This window comes from Apodemus sylvaticus, chromosome 11, assembly GCF_947179515.1.
Source record: "Apodemus sylvaticus chromosome 11, mApoSyl1.1, whole genome shotgun sequence".
In the NCBI taxonomy this organism is placed as follows: Eukaryota; Metazoa; Chordata; class Mammalia; order Rodentia; family Muridae; genus Apodemus; species Apodemus sylvaticus.
Genome location: NC_067482.1, coordinates 33,757,683 through 33,780,698, shown reverse-complemented (window position 1 = coordinate 33,780,698; position 23,016 = coordinate 33,757,683). Strand labels below are relative to the sequence as shown.

The window sequence follows — 23,016 nt, the reverse complement described above, 5'->3', positions numbered from 1 at the left end:
GAAGAAGAAGAAGAAGAAGAAGAAGAAGAACAAGAACAAGAACAAGAACAAGAACAAGAAGAACAAGAAGAAGAACAAGAAGAACAAGAAGAAGAAGAACAAGAAGAAGAAGAACAAGAAGCCAATAAAAAGACAAAATCACACAAATGGAATTGTCAGCTACGATATTCAAGGCAAACATTCTGGAGCTCATAATTCTATCCAAATATACAGAATTAGATCCTGTGAGAGTCATCTCAAATAACTTTGACTAGAAGATAATAATCTCAGAAACTAACAGGTCCCTATTTATTGTTTCTCGTAGTTTTGCCAAAATTCTATCTTTAGATAAATGGTACAAAATACTGTGAACAGCTCCTCTGTCATTTTCTTAAGAAATCCATCCTGTGTGCCTAGTCCCACAGTGACTTGATGTCCCAGAGTGGGTTGGTATCCAAGAGGGTCCTATCCCTGTCTCTGAAAAGAGGGGTGGGGAGAATGAGGGAGAGGCTTGGGTGTCAGGAAATGGAAGGAGGGGCAGGCTGAGATCCACATACAAAGTGAATAAATGAATGAGAAAAACAGCAAAGAAAGAAAGAAAATCATCCTGGTAGAGTATGTTATCCTGCCTTCACAATCACCTTTTGTAGTCCTACCTTGCGGTGAACTCCTTCAGTACAGAATTAAAATTTGAATGGCCTTTTTACCTGGAAATCAAAGTTCCCGGCACTCAATCCCTGCCAGGCATGTGGTCTAAATGAATCACTTGTCTTATAGCTCGAAATCTTGGTATCATTTGTGTCTTTCAAACCAAAACAAGCATCACTTTTAAACACAGATTCTGCTTCAGTATCTGATGTGAGCCAGCGAGGGCGCCGTTTCTAAAAAGCGTCTATAAAGTGCGAAAATGACATGGTTCTGGACAAAGCTGTTTGTGGGAATTAAGTGGGGAGAGATTAAGGATGCTAGTGGTATCTAGGTTCCTCTCCTGGAGATTCTGACTTAACTCACTAGTGTTCCTCCAAGACTCTAGAGTTAACAGGGTTTTACATATGCATAGGAGATAACATCTAATGAGCTTTTAAACGATTTGCCACAAATATTGGCAAATGGGTACGTCTAGGAAAAGGAAATACCACTATTATCAGTTCCTCTAACTGATTATATCAGTAGCCTATGCTAGTGGTTCTCAACTTTCCTAATGCTCTAGAACCCTTTAATACATTTCCTCATATCGCAGTGTGTCCCAACTATTAAAATATTTCATTTCTATTTAGTACTGTAATTTTCTACTGTTATCAATTGTAATGTAAATATCCGATATGTAGGACATCTGATATATGACCCCTATGAAGAGGTTGTTTGACTCTGAAAGACCCACAAGTTGATTATCACTAGCCTAGGTGCATGTAGGCCCCGCCCCTGCTTTTTCCAGGCCCACAGTCCGGCCCTGCCCCGTCCATCAAGGTGATGTTCCGCCTCCTCGAAGTCCATTGGCCAGTCTGTTTTCCTACACTGCCTTTATTTCCGGCTCCACAGGGTCAACTTCCGGCTCAGAGCGGCACGTGACCGGATACGGGAAGTGGCGGGTTCTGGCTGCTGCTTTTCCCTGCTCAATGAAAAGCGCTGTATAGCTGCTCTTGCTGCCGGCGCCCTTCCAGAGCCCGTTTTGGAACACCAGCCTCGGCCGGCCGGCCTCGCGGTAAGCTTCCGGCCGGGGATCCGGGGTTCTGGAGTGGTAGCCTAAGCGGAGGCTGTGTTAAATCCGCGCCTGGTCGGCCACTCCCAAGTGACCCGGCCCACCCACCCTACTCCCCTCTGGACTGCAGAACCCAGGCTGCGTCTTTTACCCCTTGCTGTCCTGGGCTCGGAGAAGGCGGAGCCGGGAGGCTGCCGAGTCTCAGTCCACTGGTCCGCCCATCTGGGACAGATTTCATTTTTGCCAAACGCCTGGGAGAGGAGGATGTGACCTAGCTTCTGCTGGTCCGAATCAACATAACCTGTCCTTATAAATCTTCTAATTGCATTGCCCAGCCTCCGAGCAGTTTTCTTTTCTGGATGACAGGTCTCCGTGTTGAGATGTCTCTGCAGTAAATGGGCCCAACCCACTAAGGCACTTGGCTTTGACAGACAGTAGTGATGGCCCTTTTGAGCTGAACAGATGAACGGAGGTTGGCTGCCTCTGTAACGGGGCAGCCTTGAGGTTTTAGAAGGCAAAGATATAAAGAGAACCCAGAATATGGACGTGGGTTTTAGACATGGGGAAAAGTTGTGAAGTCAATTTTTAATAATACTGGCATAATGTAAAGTTCTGTATAAACACTGGAGAATTCATCACTAGCCCCAAAGACTGTCACGATGCTACGTCATCCATTCATGTCTTAAAGATTCTCCACTCGACCCCAGAGTGCTGCCTGGCACTTAGTAAATAGCAATATTTGTTGAATTACATCTAATTCCTTTATGAGTTATGCCCAGCCCTCTGCTGTTTTACCATTTACCGTGTAGTATGGTGAATATTGGCCATTGTTAATTGTTCTTTTTACCAGCGTTTACTTTTGCAATAAAACAGGTTACACTAAGACGTTTTTAATAAGCACCCAACAAACAAACCTGTGATAGAACACCCCTCCTCCTCCTCTCAAGAAATGGCTGCGGAGATGTAGGAGATGACACTCATGTCCCCATTAGATAGCAAGCACTTGTCTAGTGAATACAGTGAATAAGTGCTCTGGACATTTACATGAAAAGATCCATGTGGATTAAGACTTTTATGGAATCAACTTCATACAAATGGAGAAATGTAGGTTTGACTAGGGAGAAGATGGTAGTATGTCCTGCATGGGAAAGTTATTAAGCAAAGATTTCAAGCCAAAAAGAACAGAGTACTCTGAATGCAACACGTGACTTGAGAATGCTGGGCTACCGTTGACCAGGTGTGTGGCATAATGAGAACTGGTTTAAAGTTTGTTTGTTTTTTTGCTAGTTTTTCAGGGTTGTAGAAGCCTAAAATAATAATAATGCTAATAACAGGTGCTGTTACTTAAAGGTAATAAGTCTTGGTTGCTGTGTCAGGGAACTTCGGGGAGCTGCTTGTCTCTGCCTCCCCAGCACAGGTTAAAAACAGGCTCCACCATGCACTAGAGCTCTAGAAGTTAAACAAGATTGGACTTGTGTCCTCCCGTATACTAGGAAACAGTTTGCCAACAGAGCTGTTGCCCCAGCTCTATGCTGAACATTTTTTTTTTTATATTTATTGGCCATTTGTATGTGTCCCTGTATGTGTGTATGCTTGCATATATGTATATATGGGTAGTATCGGGGTGTGTGTGTGTGTGTGTGTACGTACGTACTGGTTTCTCTGATTTCATTTCCAAACTTGAAGCCCCATGCTTTTATGTTATAGATGATTAATATATTTATATATTTATTAAGAATTTGTCATTCACATCATACATGGAACACCTTATGAGGGAGGGCAGTGACTTTGAGAATTATTGTAAATGTTTTATTGTAAATGTTTTTCAGCTGAGACAAGATGACAGCCATCAAGCACGCGCTGCAGAGAGACATCTTCACGCCGAACGACGAGCGTCTGCTAAGCATCGTGAATGTCTGCAAAGCAGGCAAAAAGAAAAAGAACTGTTTCCTGTGTGCCACGGGTAGGCGCGTAGCGAGCAAGGAGATAACTCGATCCCCATTCCTTAGGGGGGCATTCTCATTGTCTCTATAACTGGGAGAATTATTGGGCTGACAAATTAATTTTAATTGTTTTAACTGACTGCTGAATGATGCAAGAGGATTTTTATAGTGTGCGTCTAAGGCGGCGGATACGCGAAAGGGAGAACTCCTGGCATGCCGTGCAAGGTGACCGCTCTGGTATCTCTGTAGTGTGGCCAGTGTCTGGGATCCTGCATCTTACCACATTCCCCATGTGTAATTTCAAACTCTGTTTTTCACATTTACATGTCTCGAAACTTTTAATGAATTAAATTATAATTCCTTGTGACCCTTCCCATTCAACAGTAGATTCATGAGAACTTTGTTTCATCTTGGAGTTTTTATTGTTTTGCTTTGAGACAGGATTTTACTCTGTATTCCTGGCTGGCCTGGAGCTCATATTGTTCGGCCTGCCTGTGCAGTCTGCTAGCACAGCTGTCCATGAGTTAGAATCCTGTTCTTATACAAGGCTCTAACCCTGTCATAGTCACTGCTACGGCACGATCCGCTGTGAGTGTCCTGTGGTCCCCATACCCATCCTACCAGGACAAACGGCAGGGTGCCTGGGCCTTGCTGTTTAAACAGCTCATCTGTGAATGTGTTTGTGCTTGTCTTGGGCTGTACACACCAAAATTATTTTAAGGCTGATACTTGGATGTGGATTCTGCTCTAATATATAGTTATTTTGACAAGGGAACCTTTTCACTCCCAGGGCAGTGTGGTTCTCTTGTGTGCTCTACACCCTAATCAACAGTTGCTTCTGACAGACTAATTGTCAGGACGACAGAATGACATAGTATCTCTGTGGTTTCAAAATACATTTTCCAAATTAACAATGAGGGTGAGCATCCTCTCCTGAAGTTATTGGCCATTTACTTAGGTCATTTACCCTTTGCTCATTTTCCTATCGGATTGGTTGTCATTATACAGATTTGTATAGTTGTTTATAGTCGTTTCTAATTATTATGATTATCTGGATAGGTATTATAGATCTATTAGCTGCAAAGATATTTCTATTAGGTGGTTGTATACTATCTGTTTTGTGGCTTATCTTTATGCTTTTTGTGGTTCCTCTTAGTGAAATTTAATTGTCATTAAATAAAATTACTTTGATGCTTTATGGCTTTTACTGCATTATTTTGTAAAGGTTTTGATTCACTTGCGTCTTAGAGAGTGTGGTATATTTGATCTGTCTGTCTGTCTGTCTGTGTGAATAAGCACATATTGTATTTCAGGATTTTTTTTTATATCTCATTTTTGGTTTAGTTTGTTCTTTACTTGTTCATCTTAATTTTAGAATCAACTTCTTAAGCTCCAGATTTTGTTGTGTTTTGATCGGGATTGTTTTCAAGTTGTGGGGAACTTGCATTTTTTTTTTTATGATGTTGATGTCCATGAACATGTTTATTTTCTATTTTTATAAGTCTTGCTATTTTCTTAAATTTTACATGTTCTTATATTTGTTAAGAGGTATTTTTCCTTAGGTCTGCATAAGATCTGATGAAACAAAACAGTTTTATAAATGCCCTGTTTGCCAGTATCCTGGCTTAAGATTTTGCATCCATGTTCTTCATTTATGTGTAGTTTTCCTCTTGCTACCTTCAGCTGGTGTCGAAGGGTTTCCATTCCTGTGCGAACATCATGACCAAGAAACAAGTTGGGGAGGAAAGGGTTTATTCAGCTTACACTTCCACACAGCTGTTCATCACCAAAGGAAGTCAGGACTGGAACTCAAGCAGGTCAGGAAGCAGGAGCTGATGCAGAGGCCATGGAGGGATGTTCCTTACTGGCTTGCTTCCCCTGGCTTGCTCAACTTGCTCTCTTATAGAACCCAAGACTAACAGCCCAGGGATGGCACCACCCACAAGGGGCCCTCCTCCCTTGATCACTAATTGAGAAAATGCCTTACAGCTGGATCTCATGGAGGCACTTCCCCAACTGAGGCTCCTTTCTCTGTGATAACTCCAGCCTGTGTCAAGTTGACACACAAAACCAGCCAGTACATGTGGTTAGCCATAGTTATTAAATAAGCCAGTGCCTGCCCCAGGGTTTCTCACTAGAATAGTTGTATGTTTGGAGTTATTCTCTTCTTGCAAACTTGGCAGGAGAAGCAGGTAGCAGTGCTGGAGTAGTGTGAGGAGGTTGGGGGTGATGGCACAGTTTTGCACAGCAAGTGCAGTTTAGTGGGTATCTTTTCCAAATATTCTTTAGCTCAGTGGCTCTCAACCTTCCTAGTATTTCTACCCTTTAACACAGTTCCTCGTGTGGTGATCCCAACCATAACATTTTTGTTGCTACTTTGTAACTGTAATTTTGTTTTCTGTAATATATGGTCTGCCCCCTGCTAGTGGGAAATACATTCATCTCTACTTCTTCAGATAGTCTTAGGTGGCTCCTGTGAAAGGGCCGTCCATCCCCCAGGTTGTGGACCTCTGCTTTAGTCCATTCAGGTGTATTAAGATTTTTAAGAGAGTATTTGGGGGTTTGTTGTTTGTTTGTTCGTTGTTGTTGTCTGGAAAGCCATTTGCTTTCCAAATGTATCAGCATTCCTTTCAAGTCCAAACTCCATTCTTATGCCAGGGTCGTGCTTTAAAAGTAGAACCTAGAGCATGTAACTTCTAATAGCATCCCTGGTTCCCTCAGCTGGAACCCTGGGTGCCAGCTTTTCTAGCACCTTCCTTCCATGCACCTCGTATTACACTGTGCTGTCTGTGCTGAGTGCTTACTGTTGCTCTTCCTGAAGGCGTTAGGCTCTTTGGACTTAGATGTGTCAGTCACTAGATCTCTCTTCCTACACTCTGCATATGAGGCCTGAAGCCTTACCTCTCAGGCATCTCTCTGTCTCCAGGCCTCTAGAATGATTTAGATGCTTCCTTTAGGACTTTGCGACCTCCTCAGTGGACAGTTTACAAAGCATTTCGCTTACTTCAGTGTCACCGTCCAGGCCCCGAGAGCCACATTCACCGTGTGTGCATGAAGACTGAGTAGGTGACCGATGTGCTAACAATCGTGTCTGTGTGCTCTGCTCAACAGTGACAACTGAACGCCCCGTGCAGGTGAAAGTGGTCAAAGTCAAGAAATCCGACAAGGGAGATTTCTACAAAAGGCAGATTGCTTGGGCCCTGCGAGACCTTGCTGTGGTCGACGCCAAAGATGCCATCAAAGTATGTTTTCTGAAGTCTTTCACCTGTGCTCAGGAAGTGTCTTTCCTGTTACAGACAGCAGTGTGTGTCCTGAGATGATCTAAGCTTGCTCTAAGCAGGCTGCAGGTCTGCCCTCTGCTAGTCGGAATACACTCATCTCTACTTCTTCAGACCCGCTATTCCCACTTCATAATAATAAAACTACATACATGTGCTTGGTTCAGTATTTTACTTTGTTAAAGCTACAGTTGTATTTGTGTTCAAACTACATAAACTAGAGCAAAATAACCTTAATGCTATGTATTTCTTTATTTAAATTATATATACTTAATATAAAATTCTATAAATTAGTATGCATTTCAAAGTAATATTTTGTGTGAGTTAACTCTAAAGTAGTCATTGTTTTGGTAACACTTGATTCAAAAGCATGTGTCGCACATGAGAGAGGCTTCCTTTTCCCTCCAAGGTGGAATGAGGACTCGGCAGCTGATGGAGCCAGTCTGGACATTGGACGTTTGTGGTTCACATAAAGGAAGTGACACGGGGTTACACACCTTATTTTGAGGTGATTAAGTAAAATTATAAGGACATAAATTTTATGCCTTTCTTTGTGCTCAAACTTTGACAACAGCATAATTTAGTAACCACATTCAAAGGCTCAGCGCAGCTCTCAGCAGTCCCCTGTGAAAGTCACTAGAGGTCCCTCTCTCAGATAGTGGGGTCCTCCCTCCGCCTTCCCTCCTGGCTAGCTCTGACCCAGTTGCTGCTGTGTGACTTGGGAGCACAGTGGGCACTGCAGCACACCCACTGTGTGTTGGTGGGACGCAGAGCAGGGCTCGTAGCAGTGTGACTGACAGACCTCTGCTGGAGCTCCAGAAGTCATGCCTGCTTGCCAGAAAGTGCAAAGAGGAAAAGAGTGGTAGAGGCATTTGTGAAGTGGTTGGTGAGATAAAATTCCAGGGTTCTGTGTGTTTGTGAGTTTGAGACAAAGTCTCATGCAACCCACGCTGGCCTCAGCCTTACTGTGTAGCTGAGGCTGTCTCTGGGCTCATGTGCACTGTGCCTCTATCTCCCAAATGTTGGGATAACAGGCATGCGCCACTGCGCCTGCCTGAAACTATGGGTTTACTCTTACTGTGGCATAGATCTAGGCATTAAAAAGCTGAGTAAAATGAAAGGTAATTGAGTCAAGTGGCTAGAAATAAAAACGGTTTTAGGAGATCCTTGCCAATCTATGCCAGATTTCTCCCAGATCAACCAACTCTCTCCCTCTCTCTTGAACACACACACAAACATGGGGGCGGGGGGTTCTGTATTTTAGTAAGCTAGTCTTTTCCTAAGAAGTCTTTTCCTAGGGAAATGTATAAAGTGGTTTGACAAGTGTGGAGAGAGGGAGAGAGGAGTTTTTGGAAAGAAAAAAATTTTGTTTTTTTTGTTTTGTTTTTTTTTTTTTTTAAACTTCAGTAAATAATTTCTGACCCTGGGGTGGCAGGAGGAACCCTTTTGGAAAGTTTTAAGAAGTATGTCGCAGCTTTTCAGAAATTCCATAGCCTCGTGAAGTTTACTCGGCACTACGCAGTACTCAGACAGTCTCCTCTCTGCTGGCTTTCCTCATGGGTTCGCATGTGTTTCATTTATGTAAGCACCCTGGTGTGTGTTTACCGTAGATGGATATGAAATGTGAAATCGTTATACTTGGCCTGGGCGCAGCCGCTCAGGATCATACATTGATTCTCGCAGATGCTGCCTCTGGATCACGTGGCCTCATTATTGACGGATGGGAAGTTGCCAGTACTCTTAGATAGCTTTATGCATAGTAAAGTGATGACTTTTAGTCATAAATACAAGTTTCCAGATAGAATTAATTTATTACATTGGGGGGAGTGCGCATGTGCCTTAGCATGCGTGTGGAGGTGAGCGGACAATTGGTGAGAGAGTTCTACCCTTCCACCACGAGTAGCAGGTTGTTAGCCTCGGCAGTAGGTGCCTCTACCTACTGAGCCAGCTCACCGGCTCAGGTTTCAGTTTCTTGGATGCTTAAGCTCTGTTTATTCAGATGTAAGTTGAATAAATTACTAATTTTGTCCTATTGTTATATGATTATGATGCTAAAAGTCAAATCCTATTCCTTAAAATACCCTCCTCTTCAAAGTACTGGTCTCATCTAACTTTTCTTGCCTTGAAGGTCTATTGACATTTTTCTCCTAAACTACTGCTGTAAATGAATAGAATCATCTTTTAGCCTATAGAACATTGATATGTTAGAATTTATTACTGTCCTATAGTGTAGTGCATTTGAGTCTACGTTGCAGTTCTTTGGAAGTGAACAATAATACACAGTCATGATTGATTTCCACAGAAGAGTCAAGTAGTCTTTTAGTCAAGAAAGAAACATTGCTGTACAGTGGCTGTCCTGGTTAGTTGTTGTCAACCTGACACAAACTAGAGCCACCTGGAAGGAAGGAGCTTCAGCTGAGGAAGTGCCTCTGTCAGCCTGTCCTCCAGGCATATCTGTGGGCATGTTCTCAATTGTTGATTGAGGTGGAACAGCCCAGCTTCTATGGGTGGAGCCATCCTGGGCAGGTGGTCCTCAGAGCTACAGGAGAGCATGGGAGCAGCTGGTCAGCAGCTTCCCCGTGGTTCCTGCCCCGCTTGCCCTCTGTGAGGACCAGTTACCTGGAAGTGTAAGAGGAAATAAATCTTCCTTCCCCGGGTTGGTTTGGTCAGGGTTTTATCACAGCAGCAGAGGAGCAGACTGAGCACTGACCCATCCTGGAGAGAGTGTAATGTGACTCAGATTGTCTCGGTTCCCTAAACAACTCTAAGGTGCACTGACACTGTTTCCTTCTGAGATGCCTGTCATTATTTTCAAAACAGTAAGTGCAGCTCTTGTTCCTCACCTTCAGTCTTAGAAAATACACAAGGGTTTAGATTATTACATTTTCTCTTATGTTTTAATCAGGTATATTCTTTAATTGGGAGCTCATATCGAAGCACACATTATCAAGGAAATTAACCAAAATTTCATATGCAACTTATAGAAGAAGATGCCCATCTTAAAGCTAGACCGCATTGCCGTGTTACTACAGGGAAACCAAGCACAAAGCCACTAAGTGTGTGTAACCTGGCCTTTCACTCCTAGGCTTTGAGGGCACAGAGAAAAAGTGGCCACTGTAGGATGTTGCGGCTTGTCCAGTTTTTGCTATAAATTATATTCCGCAAGGACTTTAAGTCATTTGGTTGATGTGTTTATGAAGGAGCCGGGCCTGGCCCTTGTTCATAGGAGACAAGTGTATCCCTAGCCATTTCACCGTCTCGAGTGGTTTGTTGTTTTTGTTTTGTTTTTTTTGCCTCCCAAGAATAGCTTCCATTCTTAATTTTTAAGTAGATTTTATAGTAACAGTGAAAAGTGATAGGATCAAACCTATTTCTACATTCTTTATTCTAGGAAAACCCTGAATTTGATTTACATTTTGAGAAAGTCTATAAGTGGGTGGCCAGCAGCACAGCTGAGAAGAACGCCTTCATCTCCTGTATTTGGAAGCTGAACCAGCGCTATCTCCGCAAGAAAATTGACTTTGTTAATGTTAGCTCACAGCTTTTGGAAGGTAAAGTCAATGAGAATGTCTAAGCGGGATCACATGCCTCCTTAAAGGACTATGTAATTTGGCACTATTCAAAGTAACTAGGGTATTGAGTTTGCCTCGCAATGTCATAAAACATGTCAAAATCATTTTTCTTACTGAAAACATTATACACATACATTGTAGGATATTGGTATATTAAGAAGTAGAATCACTCATCCTGGGCTTGGTGGCATAGGCAGCAGTCCCTCCCTGCTTGGGAGGCTAAGGCAGAAGGATCACAAGTTCAAGACTGGCCTCAGTTCCAGAGTTGTTGCAAAGCCAGAGTGAGTCTTTTGGGCACCTTAGTGAGACGCTGTCTAAAAACCAGGAGTGATCGGCTAGAGACGGCTCATTGGTGGAACGCTTGCCTGGATTGCAGGAACACTGGGCTCTGTCTTAGTTCCTAAAAAGTACTTACCTTTAAACGTGCTCCTTGGAGAGAAGACTGCTGTTAACCCTTTGACATATATATTCTTTAAGGCTTTTTTTTTTCTATGAATACCTAAATAGAGAAGTTTACACTTTTGTTTCTTAACATTCTTCTTCATAGAATGAATTCAGCACAAAATTTTTTGTGCGTTACTGAATACTTACCCTAAAATTTATTTTAAACAGCTTCGGGGTCAATGACCCCCCAGCAGTGTTTTTATGCCCAGCAGTAGACTAACACAATTCTGATGTTATACTACCTGAGTTTAAATTCTGCCTTTGCCAGCTATTTCCTGGCTTTACATAGTTAATGGAAGCCTCAGTTTCCCCTATTTGTAAAATAGAGATGATGATAGTATCTGACTCACAGTTATTATAAATAATACATTTCTTAGCATGATGAGAAAGGTCTCAGGTGTACAGTAAATGCTCAATAAATCTCATCTCTTTTTGGCAACAGAACCTTGGACAGGAGGTTGATGAGGGCATCTGTGATTTGTCTGCCTTTGCAAATGTTACTGTGGAATAGTAACATATTCAGTAAGGTCTCATTCTCTGCGGTCTTTGCTAAGAGTGTAAGCTTCCTGTGACAGTAGTTCTGAATGCCCCAGGGGCGCATGTGCATATCACTCTTTATCCCACAGAAGAAACCAGCCTGAGTATTGTTCTGAGACAGGGTTCCCCCCTCCCCCTTGAAGCCCAGGCTAGCTTGGAATTCACTGGGTAGCCTAGGCTGACTTTGAATTCACAGCAGGCCTCTGCAGGCCTCCTTCCGAGTGAGCCACCTCATCTGCCGTACAACTTTATCCATGTGTTTATTGGAAGGAGGACACTTGTGACCCATGGCACTGTGTAGAGGTCAGAGGAAAGTGCTGTGAGGTCGGTTTTCCTTCCACCTTTATATGGCTTCCAGGGGTTGCACTCAGGTCACCAGGCAAGCACCTATACCCACTGAGGCACTCTCTGGCCCAGGAGTCAATAATTTAAGATATAGTTTGAAGCAAACCATTTATCTAGCTACTTGCCTCTTTATTAGCCCTATTTTTATTTGGCTATGGACGTTTCTCCTTTCAAATAGATGATGATTCTCAGCAGTTCTGCTCTCTCTAGCCTTGGTGCTTAGAACTGGCAGAAAGCTGGCAGATAACATGTCAGGCCTGAGCAGCCCCCAGACCCTCCCCGGTGAGACACTGGCCTGGGGTAGGAGTGTCAAGGGGCTGCCATGTCGCTGGTGCCTTGGCTGTGGGGGTGTTGAAGTATGTGGTCACTTTCCTTGCCTCCAACCACAGATTCATGTGCTGTGAATGACTTTGAGGACTTTTGTTTTGTTTTACCAATTGAAGCGAGAATATTCTGATTTGCTAATCATTCATTGAAAAGCTTGCTATTCTGATTCAAATATTATGTGTTTCCAATGTCATGTTTTCCTAATATATATTTTAAGCTGATGTATTTCATTAGTACAATGATATTGAAAAATGTATACTCTATCACTAAAAAACATTACCAAAAGAATACAAAAACTATTGCTGATCTTAAGGATAAAATTGAACTTCTTTTTAAAGGTGCTTAATTTTTTAGGATCAACCAAAATGTTGATGTTTATAAAGATGAGCTCCAGTTGAGATTGGTTTTAAGGATGCTAAAAGTCCTTCAGGATGTCATTTTGGGAAGCATTTTTTGTTGATTAGTAACCATTGTTTTGGCTTAGTGTTCTGGGAAAGCTTTATAAATGTCTAAAACTAGTCCTAATGGGCCCTAAAATCACAGCCATTAATTCCAGTTTTTAAAAAATAAATGTCTCTAGGCTTTGGAAACCCTAGTTGCAGCCTCTTTTGAAGAGCTAAGTGATCAGCCAAGTAAGTCAGTGCTATAACTGTTGCAGCAGCAGCAGCAGCAGCAGCAGCAGCAGCAGCGTCGGTAGTTATAAGTGACAATGGGAGCTGGGGCTGTAGAGACAGAGAGGGAAGTTCTTTTTGTCTTAGCCTTTTCTTTTTTATCCTTTGACTCACAGCCAGATTTTTAAACAATCTTCCACTGGAATCCTTGAATGTCTGCTTGCACCGCAGTCTCCTGTGTTTGTTTCTTGCCTCGGTCTTATTCTTTGAAGCAGTGTTTGTGACTAATCCTTTGTGAGGGAGTGACCTGGCAAAGCTCTGGGCCTGGAGTGAAAAAGGCTTCACTAAATGCATGAGTCAGCTGACCTGAAAATAGTCCAGGAAACGGCTCGCTTCCCAGCTTCCTTCTTCGAGGACTGCAAGATGGGAGCACACAGGGAGCACGCTTTGAGACAGTAAACAAGCAAGCATGGCGTCCCGGGGCTTCCACTGTGCAGGTGGTCTTGACGGTGCCCCGAGACCCCACGCTTAGCATGAAGTTCAAACAGGACATGGGTAGTAGTTGAAAGTTTTAAACCTGTGTACTTCCTACCCAGCTAATACTCTGTGCTTCCTTTCCTCCGCTTTCTTCACCTTTCACTCCAGAACTGCCTAAAGTTGCAGAAGGTGCGTAACACCTTTCCTTCCTATTCTATTCCATGTATGTATCACTTGCTCTGTTATCCATGGGTTGTTTATTTCATGGAGTTGTGTACAAGGATAAATTTATTATAAAATTCATATAGTAATAAAACCAATAGTAATATTCATTATTAGCTTCCAGAAGACTGTTTCAGGGAAAGAAAATACTACTCACATAGTTTTGATGACTTAAAACACTTGTTCATTTCCAGTGTTTAGTGTAACACTGTGGTGGGTTATTTGGCAGTACCTGCCCTCTAGTGGTTAATATGGATGCTCAGCTGATAGTTGAGCATCTCCACAAGGAACAGAATGGTCTCAATGAAAAGACAAAAAAGATAGAGCACTGTTTCTCTAGAAATATTTCTAGAGCGTAATCTGTAAATTGCTTATGTCAGAAATTTTAATCTCCTTTTCTCCCTTGGGAGGTAACAAAATCTGCCTAATTATCTTCTTCAGAGTAAACACTGTCTCACTTAGAATTCCCAGGTTTTGTTCTGAGACAAACAAATGTATTTCAAGTCATGCTGAGTGAAAATACTCATTTTCAAGTAAGATAGCAAACACTAAGAGCAGCCAGACTGTGCAGTGTCATTCCTGTGTCCTTCAGTCCAGAGAAGCCAAGGCTTTCTAGACCTATAATCAGGGTTACAGTGACGCCCATCGCACCTCCTCCAAGCTCTGAGTTTGTGTGGAAGGCTCGCACACTGCGAGGTCCTTTCTCCAAAGTGGATCTAGATGAAACCGTCACACTGACCTCTTAGATATGTTAGGAAGCTGGAAACTCTACGATTTTATAATTTCATATCACCATGTTGTTCTCAAATGAATAAGGAAATTCCTGTAGTTTATCTATAGCTGTTTTATCTATGCATGTGAAATTTTTAAACAACAAAAATTAGAAAATGCAGTCAATATTTTCAGTATTCATAATTTCTTGTGGATAATACAGTTCTTATTTCAAAGTTATTTGAAAGGTGTGTGTGTGTGTGTGTGTGTGTGTGTGTGTGTGTGTGTTTATAAGAAAGAGAGACAGACAGATTTAAAACAAAAGATGAAAATAGCAAAAATAAAAAGGGGAAATGATACGAGGAGAGACTTGCTAACCATGTTCACAGTTCATCAGTGTTTTGTTAAAGCAACAGACACCAGGGAGAACAAGAGATTAGGTTCATTCATGCTTTCCGCTGTGTAGAGTTGTTTTGAGAGATTGTGACTAAAGCCGTTTTAACACTTGAGAGTCAGCGAGCATACTAGACTGCATGCTTCCTGTCGCTCTTACGATCTAGCTTCAGTGTCATTGTAGCTCTGTGTGGCAGTGAAGTTTGAGACTTTTTTCATACATCCTGAACCATTCTTTCCTGTCCTTCATCTACTAAGTGTGTCCTGTGCTTGTAATCAGTCCTAACTAGCTATCACTTTAACGTCCGTGCTGGAGTTATTCGCATTTTTTGATGACTGTCTTTCCATACCTTTTTATGTTAAGAATCTGTTCCGAGCGGCGAGAATCAGAGTGTAGCAGGAGGGGATGAAGAGGCGGTGGATGAGTACCAGGAGTTAAATGCACGGGAAGAACAGGACATCGAAATCATGATGGAAGGCTGCGAGTGCGCCATTTCTAATGCTGAGGCCTTTGCGGAGAAGCTGTCTCGAGAGCTGCAGGTCCTCGACGGGGTAAGAGATCTCCCTCCCTCTGCTGGCAGTGAAGGCTGCGCTGGAGGGCAGGCGCTGCCAGGGCTGCAGCTTTCTGCCTCGGCACATGAGCGTTTCTACGCAGGGTTACTGTGTCCTTGTAAGCTTGTTAGCAGCTGTTTACAAGATGAACCAGGTGCTAGGAGATGGCCCAGTGGCTAAAACATTTGCCATGCAAGCTGAGGACCAGAGTTCAGACCCCCCAGAACCCAAATAAACACTTGGGGCATAGCAGCTCTTCTGTAGTCCCAATGCTTGTGACTCAGAGCAGGTTCCTGGGGCAAGCTGACCAGACCAGACAGGTCAGGGGGCTCTGGGCTCAGGCGAGAGATCCTATCTCAGTAACAAAGAGCAGGGCGATTAAGGAAGACACCCTGCCTTTGCTGCCCATGCTTACTTACACAGATGCCAGTGAATATTCACACCACGCACACGCAGACACACACACACACACACACACACTCACTCACTAAAAGCCATTTCCAATGAAGACATTTGGCTAAGGCTAAGGTTTTAGATTTTGGAGTGTTCTTAATGTGCAGTGAAGAAAAAGGTAGATAACCAGATACCACCTTAGTTCCCCTCGGCTCTGAATAGTACAGTACCAGAGAAGAAGTGGGGGTTGTTGTTGTTGTTGTTGTTGTTGTTGTTGTTCTTCTTCTTCTTCTTCTTCTTCTTCTTCTTCTTCTTCTTCTTCTTCTTCTTCTTCAGAAGCTAAGGAAAAATTAACACAAGAGAAATGTAGCTGAAATAAATAAGGGGAGCAGGGTCCTGTGGGGAGAGGGAGAAGGATCTAGAGCTTCCACTAAAGAGGTTTTGTAACAGAGCCTCTGCTATCTCTGCAGAGTTTCTGAAGCATGGTCTCAAACCTCAGTATGGAGGCGAGCAAGCCTTCCACAGGCCTGTGGAGAAGTGAACCGGAAACTAGCTGACTAGATGCAAAGGGCTCCGGCAGCTCTACCGCCGCACTTCACACACATTTAAACAGCAAGAATTTGTTACATTTTCTTTCACTTTGTAGGCCAACATCCAGTCCATCATGGCCTCTGAGAAACAGGTGAACATCCTGATGCAGCTGCTGGACGAGGCCCTGAAGGAAGTGGACCAGATCGAGCAGAAACTCAGCAGTTACGAGGAAATGCTGCAGAGTGTCAAAGAGCAAATGGATCAGATCTCGGAAAGCAACCACCTGATCCACCTCAGCAACACGAATAACGTGAAGCTCCTGTCCGAGATCGAGTTCCTTGTGGTGAGCGTTCGCATAGGCTCCCAGCAGAGCACAAGCTGGAGGCCTCGGGGCGCTGTGCAAAGCTCACTTATAAACCAGCTTCCTTGTGAGATCAGGGTCTAAAGTGATCACAGAGCCCGAGTGATAGGCTGAGTAGCGCCCTTGCCCCGCCTGTTTTCCCCACAATTACATGTGCAAGTGGTGTGTTTAAATGTGTTCCAGAACCACATGGACTTGGCCAGAGGTCATGTAAAGGCCCTTCAGGAAGGAGACCTTGCTTCTTCCAGAGGCATTGAGGCCTGCACCAACGCTGCTGACGCCCTTCTACAGTGCATGAATGTCGCTCTTCACCCAGGTGTGTGCCGTAGCCATGACAACATCTGACCGAGAACCGAGACTAACACTGGGACTTGGTAGATATATTTTGATAAGAAGTAACTTCGGCTAAGTGATTTAGTGTTACTTTATTAGTTATACAAATGAGCTTCACAGATTCCCCAATAACTTTCTGTTAACACTAAACATCTTCACTTCAGCCCCTTCTCATGGGCCATCTTTACATTCACAGATGCACTATTGTGCTCTATCTCGTTTTTATTTTGTTTAGTTAGGGGTTGGCATCTCACTACATAGCCAAGGCTAGCCTTACACCTACAATCCCCCTGCTTCTCTAGTGCTAAGTGTACCGGCATGCACCACCATGTCACACTCTTACCATGATCTTGTCTAAAAGTATAACTTTGTTATTGTATGTGTGTGGACATATGTGTCCATGCATACACAGTGTGTGACCGTGTACCTGTTGAGGCCAGAGGACATCTTTGTAGATTCAGTGCTCTTCCGCCTTTGCTGGGGGCTCTTGGGGTTGACCTCAGGTTCCCAGGTGTGTGTGCAAGCACCTTCACCTCCAGAGCCAGCTCACTGCCCTGTCACAGTCTCTCCATGCTTCTTTAGTAAACACCAGCCAACACAAGTAGACGTTAGGACAGGCCAGGGAAGATAGGGGTTTCTAGGCAATGGTTCCAAAACCCGAATGCGCAGTCAGCTCACTAGAGGGCTCACTGAAACATAATCAGGATAGCCTCACATTTGGTAGGTCTGGGCTGAAGTCCTAAAATTCCTATTTTTAGTGGTTGCCAGGTGATACTGAAGAAAAACCAGTGTGTTAAATTACTTTTTTTCCTTTTAAAATTTTACAAACCAAATAAATAAGCCACCATAGCTTTGGATTCTTCAAAGGTCAAGTCTGGGTACCATTAGCATAGTATAGATCTGAGCTACAGCTCAGTGGGCGACTATTTGCCTACCCCACAAGGCCCTGGGTGCCCCGGGGGTCGGGAGGACGAGCTTCTTAGGCCTGGAGGGGAGGGGAGGCCGGCAGGGTGGTCCTCACCAAGAGCGGCTTGCGGGATAGCTGGCGCCACCCAAGGCGAATCACTGACCTCACATAAGGGTGAAGGCTGAGCAAGGACCCCACGGAGTTGTCCTTGGCCCCACACACACTGTGGAGAGGCATCTCTGGTTCAGACACAGGGACCCATGCCCTGGCCGAGTCGGTGAGGACTGTCGTTGTGATGCAGGCCATGACATGCTCCTGGCCGTCACGCAGCAGCAACAACGCTTCAGTGAGCTGAGGGAGCACTTCGCCCGGAGACTGGCCAGTCACCTCAACAATGTTTTTGTCCAACAGGTAATTTTAAGTTACGTTTAGAACTGACATGTTTCCGTGGGTCATTTATATGTTGCCCTAAACTTAAATTCCTCAAAATATTGAATGTATGCATTTGGGGCTGTAGTGTATTCTTTCACACGTTTCTATGGTTTGAGGATTTGGAAATCTGTGCATAGTTCCTCATTGAAATGCCTTGGACTTCAGGTTCCTTTACCCAGACGTCAGGCTCCTGTGAACTGAAGTGCATTCTAGGAATCAGATAGCTATATTCATTAGTTACATAAACAATTGGCAGGCATATGCTAACTTTTGAGCCTTTGTAGTTTTCAGTGTTTCAAGGTGAGAATCAGACCTGACTCAATGTCTTCAATGTTTCATGGGTTCTGTATAGTCAAATACAGTGTGTTCGGGTACAGAAACAACTGGTTCAGCTGTGAATTGGGTCTCTGTGTTATAAGTTTGCCTCTTCTTTGTTTGGAAAGAGATGTTATAATTAAGGATAAGGTAGGAATATTTTAATAATGCCAAGGGACCTTACAAAATCTAAACAAAAGATATTTTAATAGTTAATATAATTAGGTTCTTGTGGGGGATTTTGCCTTTTATTATACTTATTGAACAGAAAAATCAGAAAAAAAATCTTAATTTCTCTCTGAAAACATTGGATTTTCTTTGAAGTATTCTAAAACAGTTGTCTTTATTATATTTTATTTCCAACTAGTTTACTCAGGCCCTCCTTCAGCTCTATAGCAGGTCCTACTTTCTGTCGGTCCCTGTGAGTACATCAAGTTGGCTCAAGCTTCTGTGATTTTCTTTTTCATATGTCTATAAAGTTTGCTAAAGTTAGCAGCAGAGTATTTATGCTTACAGCTTAACTTACTGATTTAAGCTACCCATTAACTATATTTGTAATAGTTTTTAAATGTCCTATTTGTCCAAAAAGGCATTTAACCTCATTCTGCTTGCCTTTCTCCCTGTTTCTCGTCTCCTTGATTTTTTTTTTTTTTTTAGTAATTCCTTGTCAGTGGTTGAGGTGCAGAGTGGACACTGCTTTGGGATCCTGCTACTGAGCCTGTCCATGAGAGGCCCACAGTCAAGGACAGGGAGACAGACACACCTGGGGATGCAGCTGTAACTGGTTTATTAAGCATGGGGGTTGGGGGGAGATCAGGGCAGATGCCCTCAACATTTCACTGGACTTGAAAACTGAAAAGCCACATGGGCAACTCCCATTTTTCTTAGCTTATTATTCTTAATGCTGTTGGCAGTGATGTTGTCCACATGTGTAATGACATCAAAAATGTCAGTCGACAGTGGTCTTTTTGCATCCTTAACTATTGGTTATAATGTGCAGTTATTCATTCCGTTTGCTTCTTTGCCTTTTAAACTAACGGCTTTGTTTAAAGTGAATGCTTCTCATTTCTGAAACTCTAATATGTATGTTAACATGTGAGTGGTGCATGTTAAGACTGAGAGTGTTGCAGCAGCCTCGTCAAAGATGGGAAAGATGTCTCACATGCAAGAGAGAGATGGATCGTCTCTGTTACTTAGAATCACCAGGTCACTAGCAAAAGAACTAAAGGACATGGAGATTCCATTCCAGGCGAAGGGCAGTGGCTGGGAGGTCTTGACTAGCGCCTGGTGGGGCGCCTCTCAGCTCCCACCTTAGTTGCCTCGTTTAGTAACAGAGATAATAAAAGAATCTACTCCACTTAGACTAATATTTGGCTATAGTAGATTGCTCATGGTAACTTTTATTAAAAGTTCTAGCATCTGACTGGATATAGTGGCACATGCCTTCAATCCCAGTACTTGGGAAGCAGAGGCAGACAGATTTCTGAGACCCTATTTTGAAAACAAGCAAAAATTGTATATATGCTGGTAAAATCTTATAGCTAACCAAGTTTTTATGTATTTTCATTTGAATGACCTGTGAATTATGTTAACCATAAGGTTGTCATTCTTTTAGATGAGCAGTACATTACAAGAGTATTGTATGGATTTGACTTTAGATATAAAACATACCTAGGCAGTGGGCACTCAGTAATCCTATAACTGTTGTTGGTAATCTATTATTATATATAATAGAAACCTTTAAAATGTTCAATGTCTTTAAGCATATGTAGAACAAAATTCTTTATACTTAGTGGCTTGCATGTGATAATTTTTGTAATATTGATTGAATTAAGCAACTTCAACAATTTTATAATTTCCTATCCTTATTCTTGAACATTTTATCTAAAATTATATTTTAATAACATTCAGTCTGTCTTGACAGTAATAATTAAAGGCAATGATAACATGTGAAACGCCAGTTTCTCAGGCGTTTGTGACATGGAAATGCTGAGAAAATTTAGCACAGTAACATATGCAAAGAGCTTTGTAAACTGAAAGGTCCTCCACACAATTGCTAATAATTAATTCTTTCACTTCCCTGGAGAGAGTTTTTTCCATAATTTAAAAGCTTTCCCAACTTGAAATAATGTAACTTAACATATAGTAGACTGAGTAAATCGTTATACAAAATGTAACTTTGTGTCTTGAGTCATTGAGAAAAGTTATGGAGAAGAATATTTTGGGCGATGAGAGCATTGGCAACATTGCTCAGTAGCATAGTGTTTGGAACATTGCGAAGCAGGGGACTCTCCTCTCCCTCAGCACACTAGGTAAGAGACGCCAGGACACATCCCCGAACCTGCAAGGGTCGAGTTTTTGAACACCTGCGTCTTAATGTGCGGTTCTTAGAGCCCTTCTGTACTGTGACAGGTGTAGGGGTGGGGACAGACCAGTGATACATAACAAAGCTGTAAATTACAAGTGATAAATCTTTCAAATTAAAATAATTTTAATTCCTTAAACTCAGGATGCTTATCAAACTATTGTATTTCAACTAGTATTATGTACATTTACGTGACTTTACCAAGAAATTAATTATCCAGCTCCTCTCTCTGATTCAGTAGCCTTTGTAAATTTAATAGTTTCCATAAAATACGGAAACAGCCTCTCCTAGGGCACTCAGACGAACTAATGTCAGTGCGGCTTGCGTTGGCCTCTGCTTGCTTGGGGGAGGGGCGTTGTAGACTCTGCTCTTGCACCTCCTCATCTCTGGGTGCTCGCTGACTTCAAGGTCCATTGCACCATTGCACGTGCTCACTAAAGAGCAAGAAAGAGCTAGGGGGTTCAGCAGGGGCCCGAGATGTCACCTTTATAGAGAGATGCTCACACACCCATCGCTGTATGCGCAGGAACTCGAGCTAGTTGGCAGTTGCAGTTTTTGATTCTGGCTCAGTGCTTTTGTTTGAAGGATTTTAAAGGAAGACAGAAGTTAGGCTTGGTTGAATAAGATTTCAATTATGGCTTTCCTTCAATGTGACCTGACCGTGTCATTTGACACCCTGAGCCTTGGGTTCTTTTAGAAAATAGGGTTAATAGGCAATAATCTAGCAGTCTCTATTTTTCTAAAGCAGAAGTCAAGACATGATCTAAGACTATTTATTATTTATATACATAAAATTGTCAAGGCTTGAAATAGTCTTATGTAGTAGTTTGACTAGTATATCACTTTGATGGAAAAAAATAGAATTACATTGTTATTAGGGATTATCATAGAAAGTCCAAGATCTGTAGTCCTTACATACTTTAAATTTCACATCTTGCATATTTTTTATCTGTTGAAAAGTCTAGCTTTGCTGGGCGGTGGTGGCCCACGCCTGTAATCCCAGCACTCTGGGAGGCAGAGGAAGGCGAATTTCTGAGTTCAAGGCCAGCCTGGTCTACAGAGTGAGTTCCTGGATAGCCAGGGCTATACAGAGAAACCCTGTCTCGAAAAAAAAAACAAAACAAAAAACAAATCTAAAAAACAAACAAACAAACAAAAAAGTCTAGCTTCTAATGAGAATTTCATTAGGCTGTTTTGGAAAGATTTCCCTTTGGTATGTTTCCTAACACAATCTGTATTGAGATTGCTTAGTTTATTGCTTAGTAAGTTGTAAAGTGATATAGAGAGATAAGCTCTATCTCTTCTCCTGAAAGAGGAAGTTAACGATGCTTTATCACAGTGCCAAGCAGGCGAGTTTGTGAATATTAATGGTGCTAGGGTTCCGTGGATACACATGATGATAAAAGTAGACAAGCAAGTGCTCAGTTTTTGTCTGTACTCACTTGGTATCACGACTACATTCGGTCATCTAGAATTTGCTGTCCTAACAGTGGTGCTTGCCGTTCTGTCACACTTATTTGCTTGTTTCCCTAGGGTCATGATCAGAGTTCAACTCTTGCCCAGCACTCTGTCGAGCTGACTCTGCCCAATCACCATCCATTTCATAGAGACTTGCTCCGCTACGCCAAGCTGATGGAGTGGCTGAAGAGCACAGACTATGGGAAATACGAGGGCCTCACCAAGGTGAGGGCTTGAGGGCGGTCCTCCCCGGGTGGGGCTGCAACAGAGTCTCAGGTTCTATGTTTAGTTTTTTACGTTTGAAATACTAAAGAATGTTTTTGACAAAGCAAAAGAAATTGGATTTCTGAGTGCTCATATATTTACTTGAATAAAAAGAGCCAAAGTTTGAACTTCACTGTAAAATAGGATTAAGCCATATCATAACCTGAAATATTTGTCTATTTGGTCCAGTTGTCATGAGCAGGGCTTTTTTTCTGTTTCTTTTGTGTTGGTCTGTGTATGCATCTGTGTGTCCACCTGTGCAGGAGTCAGGTGGTTATCTTCCTCTGTTGTCATCTGCCTTATTCTGTTTAGATGGAGCCTCTCACTGAACCTGGGACTCATTTTCAACTAGGCTGGCCGGCCAACAGATCCCAAAGATCTTCCTGTGTCTGCTTGCCCCTACTACTGTGTTACACAGCCACAGCCAGCTTTTTTTTTTTTTTATGTAAAGATTTCTTTTTAGTTCTGGGTATGTGTCTGAATATGTGCACATGAGTGCCAGTGTCCAGAGGTCAGAAATGTTGGAGCGTCATGGAGGTGTAGTTACAAGTGGTTGTGAGCCTCCTG

General features: G+C 42.7%; 1 protein-coding gene across 2 annotated transcripts in view; it reads left to right on the top strand.

Moving 5' to 3' along the window:
- Positions 1-1,536: 1,536 nt before the first annotated feature.
- The window catches only part of Exoc1 (exocyst complex component 1), a 43,839-nt gene continuing 22,359 nt past the window's right edge, over positions 1,537-23,016 (top strand). Inside the window, exons 1-9 of one of the 2 annotated variants that reach the window (XM_052198496.1) lie at positions 1,537-1,681; positions 3,508-3,641; positions 6,733-6,863; positions 10,291-10,450; positions 14,903-15,090; positions 16,130-16,357; positions 16,559-16,691; positions 17,917-18,026; positions 22,261-22,410. In XM_052198496.1, the coding sequence (XP_052054456.1) occupies positions 3,518-3,641; positions 6,733-6,863; positions 10,291-10,450; positions 14,903-15,090; positions 16,130-16,357; positions 16,559-16,691; positions 17,917-18,026; positions 22,261-22,410 (1,224 nt within the window). In that variant the 5' untranslated portion in view covers positions 1,537-1,681; positions 3,508-3,517. The remainder of the gene's footprint in view (positions 1,682-3,507; positions 3,642-6,732; positions 6,864-10,290; positions 10,451-14,902; positions 15,091-16,129; positions 16,358-16,558; positions 16,692-17,916; positions 18,027-22,260; positions 22,411-23,016) is intronic. The other variant, XM_052198497.1, reaches the window with a different exon arrangement.